Below are 9,751 nucleotides of genomic sequence, written 5' to 3'. Positions count from 1 at the left end.
ATTATCTATCTGGTCAGTTTTTCATTTAACTAAAATTTTATATAGGAATAACTTTAATTGATTTTTATTAATTAATGAGCTTCTATGGAAAGGTACTTAAATCTAAAGTTTAATAGACAAAAATTTAGCTATTTCAAAATCCTTTTTAAAAACAATTTTTTATTGTCTTGAACCTTATTTCATTTTTGCAGAAAGTAATCTAGACATTTCTTAATCTCACTTTTTAACATATTTTTTACCACTTTGCCATTAAATTTTTTGTAAATATTTAGTTAAACGTTATGAAGGATTTTTTGAATGAAGTGCTTTCTTAAGGGCATTACTGAATTGAAAAATATGAAACTTTTTTTTTTTTTTAAACTCTTAATTTGTATTAAAGTAAAAATATATTATTAAATTGATATTATGTAGCAATTTATTAATTCCATCTTAGTAGGCTTAATCATTCCTATTTATTAACTATTTTAGAATATTTAATTTTCCTAAAAAAATAAAATATTTTAAATTTGTATCCTTTCTCAACTTTTTAATTCTTATTCAGATTGAGGATTTGAGTGAAAAGGAAGATCCGTCAAAGACTGATGATAAAACAACTGATGATTCCAAACTTTCAGAAGAAACCAAAGCTGCAGATGATGGAAATAAATCTCAGGTACGTGAACTTGTTTATAATGCATGTAATCTAGGATATTAATATTTTATTTAATTTAAAATTTTAACTCTATAAAATATAATCATAGTAATAAGGATTATAATTATATAGTCAGAATTATCAAAACTAATTTATAAATGTTAACTGCAGGCGGAAGGAGATAAAGTAGAAGGATCTTCTAGTATAAACCAAAGTTCTGAAGCCGAAGGAAGCGATGAGAAAAAACCTAAGGAAGAACCTATGGATGTTGATGGGGAAACCGAGGCAAAAGATGGTGATAAATCAGAAAAACAAGAAGCTACTGATGAAAAAGACACAGCCGTCAAAGAGGAAGAAAAAGACGAAGAGGTCAAAGAGGTATCTTTTAAATTTATTTTAACTTTACAAATTTGTTTTAATCGTACATTTCTATATAACAAAGTTTTCTTTTGTTCTTTAAGAAAGGAGATGAAGACGATAAGAAGGTAGCTGACTTTGAAGAAGATAAGTCCAAAAGAAAATTTATGTTCAACATTGCTGATGGAGGATTCACTGAATTGCATACCCTCTGGCAAAATGAAGAGAAAGCAGCGGTTCCTGGTAGGGAGTATGAGATCTGGCATAGGAGGTAAGATGTTTACTATGTATATTAAATGAATTAACCATCAGGATTGATAAACAGAATTCATTACTTATTTAATAGAAATTCTTCACATTGATTTAAAAACATACGTCAGTATTATTTTATTTATATTTATATTTTGCTTTATAGCTGTTCTTCAACTCATTATTAGTTTTTGTTTATTAATTAATTATTCTCTGCAGTATAAAAAATATACATGAGAATTGTGAAGAGAGTGATAATACTTAACTACTAAGAAATTAATAATAAGAAGTTTTCTTATACTTCCTCTATATTATATTCTATACTTCTTCTGACCCGCTTAAAGGAATTTTTCTTTAATCATATAAGTAGAAGTTGTAGAAGAATGTATATATATATAGTTGACCGTATAACTTATATATAAGAAGATAGATGGTCATGGTTGTGGTCAAAAATTAACTAATAGTTTTTAACTATTTAATGTCCGACGTTTCGGCCCACTTTGCAGGGCTGTTCAAACAATAGGTTAAACAGCTGTTTTTTAAACGACTATTTTCTTTTCTAAATTAATTAATATACATAAATTTTAGTATAATGTTCTCTAAATAGTAGAGGTAGAGTTGCAACAATTTTGAGATTTTGTTCTGTATTACCGCTGTGTATTATCATTTTCAAAGTTTGATTCTGTAGATTTGTAAGTTTTGGTAGATGGCTTTCTGCACTGGCACCATAGTATATTGACTTGAAGTATATTAAGTTTTATTGTAATCGAGTTTTTGAAATAAATATTTGGTATTTATTTAAAGAAATACGTTTAAAACAATTGTGATTGTTCTTCATTTAACATCATTCCTTATTTATTATTTTAATTTTTTTGAATATCTTGATTAGGTGTCAACCCTAAACCACAAAACAATACTGTTCATCTGAACACAATTATAAACAAAAAATAATAAATTGTTGATAGAATTTAATTTAATTGAATCAATTACATAATTACTGTACAACAATTTGTAATATTTGTGTTTAAAACTGAATTGAAATTTCAGGCATGACTATTGGCTTTTGGGTGGAATTGTCACCCATGGCTATGGTCGTTGGCAAGATATTCAGAACGATATTAGATTTGCCATTATCAATGAGCCTTTTAAGATGGATGTTGGAAAAGGAAATTTTTTGGAAATTAAAAACAAATTTCTTGCCAGAAGGTTTAAGGTAATTTTTCGTGTCAATTTAGCACAATTATTTAATGAAATTAATTATAAATCCATTATTCATTTTATTATATTTTTTTTTAGCTTCTGGAACAAGCTCTGGTCATTGAAGAACAGTTACGACGTGCAGCCTATTTGAATCTAACTCAAGATCCAAATCACCCTGCAATGTCACTGAATGCGAGGTTCGCAGAGGTAGAATGTCTTGCAGAATCTCACCAGCACCTCTCAAAGGAAAGTCTTGCTGGCAACAAACCTGCTAATGCAGTGTTACATAAAGTAAGCAGCTATTTTTTTAAAGAGAAATATTTTCTGATGAGAAAAGCCCATTAGAATTTTTTTGGACTTATTTTTTTTTTTTTTTTAGGTATTGAACCAATTAGAAGAGCTGCTGTCGGATATGAAATCAGATGTATCACGATTGCCAGCTACTCTAGCCAGAATTCCGCCTGTCGCCCAAAGGCTACAGATGTCTGAACGGTCAATACTTTCTAGGTTGGCAGCAACTACCTCTCCTGCTACTCCCACCACGTCCCACCAAACTGGTGAGCCATTTAAAAAAAAAAGTAAATGTATGTACAAAATGAAAATTGTTTAAAATAAAGTAATGAAAGAAATGGGAAATAAAAGATATATTTAGATAATTAAATATGTTAGTAAATTAACAGGATTTTCCATTAAACTTTTTGGATTAAAATTTTGTGATTCTCATTCTGTTAAATGCTTTCCTATTGTATTGAAACATGCATGTTGTTCTATCTATTCTTGTATAATCTAATTCATCTTTTCTTTTAATACCCTGAGAAAAATCCTTTAAAATTCTATCCTCTTTGGAATATTTCCTTTAAATCCTACATTTTTCTTTTTAAGGTATGATAAGCAGCCAGTTCCCAGCTGGATTTCAATCAGGTCAGCTGACTGGAACGTTTCCAAACGCCAGTTTTACCAACTTCAGGCCTCAGTATTCTGTACCTGGGCAAACTGCTGCCCAGGGCTTTCCTGGTAAGTTTATAAATAATTATTTATGCTATAAAAATATGATTCTGCAATAGTTGGAGATTAGATGCAATAAATACAATTCTAATAAAAACATTTGATTAACCATAATCAATTTGTTTTTTGTCGTATTGTAATATTTTTATTATTAAAGTATTGTAATTTTATTATTTCTTATGTATTTTAAAAATTATTAAATTTAATTTATATTTAACTATAAATAATTTTTATCATAAGAAAGGTTAAAGGATGCTTTTATTGTTTCCTAAATTAAAAGTCTATCGTAAAAATTTAATCTACAAATCAATCAAAAAAATTTACGTTATTCCCACCATGTCCCATTAACCCTCATAGGAATTGGACTAATCCCATGGCATATATGGTTGTCATCAGCAACAAATAGGTTTTATCATAAACCTAAAATTTTAGAATTCTATATTAAAATAAGTAATATATATATATACTTGAATTGATTGAAGAATGTTTGAATTATTGTGTTATAGCTGAAATAAATATTTCCACTTTTTTTAGAATTTTTTAAAAAAATATTTACCATTTAGATGTTCTAAATTACACTTTTTTTTAGTTATTAATTAAATCTTAAGTAATATTATTTCTGGCTATAACATACTTTTATGGTACATAATGTTTATTACTTATTGTTTTATGATTTTAATAGTATTTTTTGTGAGCAATCTTGGTTGAGGCTGTTGCTTTGACCTACGTAATATATGTTTATACCCTTTTTTGTTCACTTCAGTTAAAATTTTTAAAAATAAATAATTAAAATAAAAAGTATAATCCTACCCAATCACTGTATTATATTTATGAATGACTTCATTGCTTATAATCATATTTACTCAGTTTGGGTAACCTCTGAGGCTGAAGATTTAGTGTTATTTTATCATCACACTGATTAAAATATTAGGACTAACCATTTCTCTGTAATGTTCTGTCGTTAAAATGAGTATTTCTTACAGAGTTTACCCAAGTAAGCTCAAATATTGTGTTATTTACTCCGCTTTGGGGATTGCAAAATAAATGGGGGGAAAAAGTTTGATGTGATATTTTTGGGCTTCCAATTTACAGATGGGGCCGAAATGGACGTCTCCCGAGTCCCACTCTACCATGAGGGCTCGTGGAAAGACACCTGGTAATAAGGCAAGGCAAAAGTCTCCAGTCACTATCTAACATTGTACATCCTCCACCAAAAATCTTCTTCTCTTGTTAACCAACAGTTCTGTTATTTAGATGTATGCTTTAAATTTTTCAGTTTAATCTGAGGCATTGTGCATTTAAGATGAGTTAGCCTGTGGGTAAAGGGAGAGGAGAGATGTGCAATGGCAAATGTTCCACCGCCAACCCCCAATCTTCTCTCCACTAGGTCTGTTCCAACAACCACGTCTGACTGTCCGGAGCATGACCAATAAGTGCTTTTGCCTCCCAAATCCTGTACTGCACATGCTCTGTACTGTTCTGGATAGTCAGAAGTTGTTGGAACAGACCTACTCAATTGACTAGACTACCTTTTCTTTCCTCTCCTCCATCTGCTTCTGCAATTATACAAAATAAAATTCTTTTCTGTTTTTTCAACTCTTTTTTTTTTTTATTTTTCGGTTTTTTTTTTTTTTTTTTCATGTGTCGTGTACTGTGTGTAGTGGGAACTCTCTCCTCTCTCACCCCACACATGTTATTGTGCATATTTTTTTTTTTGTACAGAGAGTGAGAGTGGTCCAATTCATGTTTCCTCTTTTATGAATAACCATAAATTACTGCGTTTATAATAATTTAATCCCATTCTTGGACCAAATATACTGCATTTTAAAACATTACAATTAAGAAAATTGTTGCACTAACTGTTTCACAACGAATTTAAACTTGAAAACAGGCAGTCTTTTTCTGAATAAAATGATTATTAAATCTCAAAAATTATTTTTTGGAAGATACTGCTTTCTTAAATAGCAAATCAGAACAGAGTTGTAAATATATATGCCTACAAAGTACAAACAAAAATCAACAAGAAACAGTCTCAGTCAAAGATAAAGGATAACCTAAAGAAACGAGTAACCGTATCCCATATTCGTAACTTACGAGTCTGAGAATAGGGGGAGGGGAGCGTTCCAAGTATCTACCCAATCCAGAAATGGTTGGTCATTACCTAGTTCCGGACAGCCTCTTGGTTTGTTTCTAGTAGTAGGGGTTTGTTATGGTGTGGAGGGGAGAAGAAATTAGTATGGGGGTGCACGAGTTCCCTTCCCTACAGGCAAATACATCTTAAATGCATTATAACAGTGAAATTGTTTGATGAGTTTATGATTAGTCTATCTCTACGTTTTAGATAATCTAGCTTATTGATTTTAGTAATCCCATGACTAGAATGATAGTAGTGAGACTTGCCTAAAGTTCGCTTCAGTTAGTATTAGCACTAAGCTAGCAGCTTAGCCCTAATAAATGTTTTAAGGAATTAGGACTTTTCTCTACAATAATGAATTCTGCTATTATTAATGTGACTTTAATCTTATTTCAATTAAATTATTCAAAAAATTATTGCCTAATACTGGTTGTGGGAATTTCACATTAAATATGCTGTTAACAGTTAGTTCAAGTATTTTTAACTATATCTTATATATTTATGAATAGTATTTTAATAATGATAAACAGCCAATGTTCCTTGTTCATGGTTCTATTTTTCAGTGTTCGTATATTACTATTTCTTTATTCATAGATCCAAAATTTACTATTTATTATATTTTTAAAATAAAAAATGTTTTTTTGCCTTTTAAAACTAACCAATATGGAAGTATTTATTGAGTTATTGGCTCTTGCCTTAAAAGTTTTTGAGAAAATGCCACCTGATTATACAAATCACTATACTTTACATAATAGTTCATGCGATCTGTATTGAGTTTTTTGTTTTATTGGTTCTATTTATATGCTACAATTATGTCGAGTGAAGAGCTCTTCCAGTTTGTCAGCAACTTTTTAAGTTGAATTAAACCATTAGAATATTAGTTACTACATGGAAAAGTGTCACATTTATACTTTAGTAAAAATAGAAATAGTTGACTGTATGCCTTAGCAAGTATATTTTAGTCTTGGAATGGTAATGTCTAATCCAAAACTTAACTTGCGACTCATCAATAGAAGTGTTTTTTACCTAAAATAAGTCTTGGTTTAACAATTAAGTTGTGGGATTACTTTAATCTTAAAAATTTAGATTTGTAATTTTAAAAATTTTGCTTCGCATACAATAAAAATGAAATTTTTAGATTATTTTAATTTATATCTACTGTTTAGTTGTGTGATTAGTTTTTATTGATGAAGGTATTCATTATATCAGTTTCATTGTATCAGGATGAATCCTTTATCAGACAATTTCATCCTGTAGTGCATTTCTCTCCTTTCCTCTGGTCACCTTACAATTCCCTACAATGCATGCTCAGCTAAATGAATGTACCCTCAGCTTCTGGTATGCATTGCTCATCTCTTTAGTTCGATATAGTTTTCAAATTTTTTTTTTCTGTTTCAGGTAATTGATAATTGAAAGTTAGACGGCATTTGTCTGCAAGTAATTCTCCATCAGTAAAGAAATAGATTTTTTTTTTAAGGAAGAAATAAAGGAATCGTTGTGTTTAGTTTTGTTTATAGTTCTCTTTATTTCTTTCAATTTATTTTAGCGGAAAAAAAAGTCCATAATAAGCAACTTATAACTGGACATGCTGTTTAAATTTCCTATTAGATTATTTTGTTATATGTAAGTTTTTCGGTATTGTAAGAATGTCTATATGTGTAAGAGTGAGGTTGTACAAGATTGCCTAAATACCTTGTATTATTTATTTTTACTATTGAGAAAAAAAAATTAACTTCGATCTTAGGTTAAGGGTAATAAAAAATGTTAAGGAAAAAAAATAGAAAAAAATAATATATATCATTTCCCTTAAAAAAGGAAGAGTTATATATCAAAGATTAATTAAAACACTTTTATTATATTCTGTTCGCATTTTAAAGTTTTTCGATCTCAGGTGTTATAGATACAAATACAAATGTTTTATCATTGACTTAAAATTAGAATACATCAAATTGATTCGAAATTAGAAAAGAAATTCAAATATTTTGTAAATGATTTTCTTTATTACTTTATGTTTATAAATAAATATTTAAACATTTTAACTTATATATTAATGGTTGTTTTATTTCTTGTATTAAAATTTACATTTTTTATTAAAGTTCTTTTTTTCAAAATTTCAGTGGTATTCATTTTTTAAAATGTATCAGTAAATATTCGAATAGATATATTTTTTGGAAACTTGGAGTGTTTTTGGTTCTTGTATTCTACAATGGCCATGGCAACCTATATGTTACCTTCATCATATCTTATGAAGTATGGAACCTGGTTCTTTTGGTTTCAACTCCTCGCAAATTGTACCCAAACTTTCTCCTCTGAGAGCAATTGTCCCAATTGCCACTTATATTACTAATATCTTTTGAATGAGTGTTGTTTGGCAGCTATGATTTATTTATAGTGTTAATAATTTCAATGAACTCTTAGATAATTTAATGACTATTATGTATGAAGTGCACCTTCAACTGAAGGCAGGCGCTACTTTACTTTAGAATGTGCTGGTTCGGTTAATGAGTGGAAACTATGTGATTTAATTGAAACAAAATTGTTGAGAGTGAACATGAGGGGGAAAAAATGACTAGAATCTATTATATAATTAATAGGGTTATAAGGAAGTAGCAAAAAAAAAAAAAAATTAGTGCATTAGGTTAATTTTATAATTTTGAATTGGGGCAATTGAAGACAGCAATATTGATGTGTACAAAGATCCTCTTTCAGTAGAGAAAGAATAAAAATTTGGAATGAGCTCAATCAGGTGGGTATTAAGGCAACATTCTCGTCTCCTTTTCTTCTCTCCCCAGTCAGGGAATCACTTTTCGAAATTACTCACACATCATAACTTTAATATAATAGAAGAAATAAAAGCATTTCTCTGAATTTCAGAAAAAAATGGCACTCTTCTCTCGTCTGATTTATATATAGGATAGCGCTCATCCATATCCTTAGGCTGGTTGCAGCTTTTGTACAGTATACCTAAATTTGTCCGAGCTGCATGATGGCTTTTTTTCTATTTGAATAGCACATACATAGGCTTGGAGAGCACCAAGTATCAGCATTTTCCTTTGACTTCTCTACTGAATTTTGGTCTGCTATAAAATTATCATGGATTTTCTCAAAACTTTCCTAGTGAACAGAGTGTTTCCCCAGTTTTAGGATCAGCCTCTAATGATTTTTGAAGACAAACAATGGCTTGAGATTCCTTATTTATTTATTTTTTTCACCTAAAGAATCTTCACAATGGTATATTCATCTTATCTGCCTACATATATCAGTTTTTAAGTTTGAGTTAATGGGTAATTCTTTTTCTTTTAACAGTAGTTCATAATCCTCCTTGGCAGACTCTTAGTTTCCTTGGAAATCATATAGGTGGGCAATATGGGATTTAATTTCAATTTTTGAAAAAGTACAAGGACTAGCATAAATTAATACTAATTGAAGACGTTTCAAAGACTTCCTAATCGTTGACTTTGAACATCAACCAAAGATGGAGGTGAACCTCATTGGCATGGGAAAATCCAGGTTCCATGTAAAAAACCTGCTGGAAAACCTTCACTGCCCATTGAAATGCATTGTAATAGAAATAAACCCATCCCTTTTATCCTCTTAATTTACATATCTCTTCTTTTTTTTTTTAGAACTATTATAGTTTCAGGTAATTCACAAATTTTAAATTCTGATTGCATTGAGATAAATGAACAACTCAACAACTAAATGTATGTGATTTGGAGCTATATTAAATAGGTATATTTTTCATTTAAGTTGTACCAACAGATATAACAAACAGTAAAGGTCCAATGATAACAGACAATACACAAAATTGAAATACTGTATGACCTGTTAATTAAGAAACAACAAAAGTATTGAGCAATATCATTTTTTAAATGTAACTGCTTCATGTCATAAAATTAGCACATATTTGTTATATATTATGTTAAAATTTAAAGAGTACAAAATTGAAACCCTGAAAGTAAAGGGCTGGATAGTCTTAATTTTTTTTAAATATTTACTTCAGTTCAATAACTACATCCAATGGGATAGATAAGGTCTGAATTATTGATGATCAGGAAATTATTCAAACTGACTACCAGTTATACCTAATATTATTAACGATTCATTATCTGTAATATATTATTTATTACAATTGAAAGTCAATCCCAGTGCATTATTAAATAAAATTTAACTCC

The 9,751-nt window shown here is 29.3% G+C and overlaps 1 protein-coding gene across 1 annotated transcript in view; it reads left to right on the top strand.

Moving 5' to 3' along the window:
- The window catches only part of Mi-2 (chromodomain-helicase-DNA-binding protein Mi-2 homolog), a gene marked incomplete in the record, with an annotated part of 40,620 nt that extends 32,928 nt beyond the window's left edge, over positions 1 to 7,692 (top strand). Inside the window, 9 exon segments of the mRNA XM_067051468.1 lie at positions 542 to 652; positions 803 to 1,009; positions 1,093 to 1,259; positions 2,285 to 2,450; positions 2,534 to 2,728; positions 2,817 to 2,994; positions 3,320 to 3,451; positions 4,535 to 4,606; positions 6,975 to 7,692. Of these exon segments, the coding sequence (XP_066907569.1) occupies positions 542 to 652; positions 803 to 1,009; positions 1,093 to 1,259; positions 2,285 to 2,450; positions 2,534 to 2,728; positions 2,817 to 2,994; positions 3,320 to 3,451; positions 4,535 to 4,602 (1,224 nt within the window).
- Positions 7,693 to 9,751: the final 2,059 nt, after the last annotated feature.

The sequence above is a fragment of the Halyomorpha halys genome, unplaced genomic scaffold, assembly GCF_000696795.3.
Source record: "Halyomorpha halys isolate HHAL.00 unplaced genomic scaffold, Hhal_1.1 Scaffold404.1, whole genome shotgun sequence".
NCBI lineage: Eukaryota > Metazoa > Arthropoda > Insecta > Hemiptera > Pentatomidae > Halyomorpha > Halyomorpha halys.
Note: the sequence above shows the minus strand (reverse complement) of the source record. Positions and strands in the feature narration are given on the sequence as shown.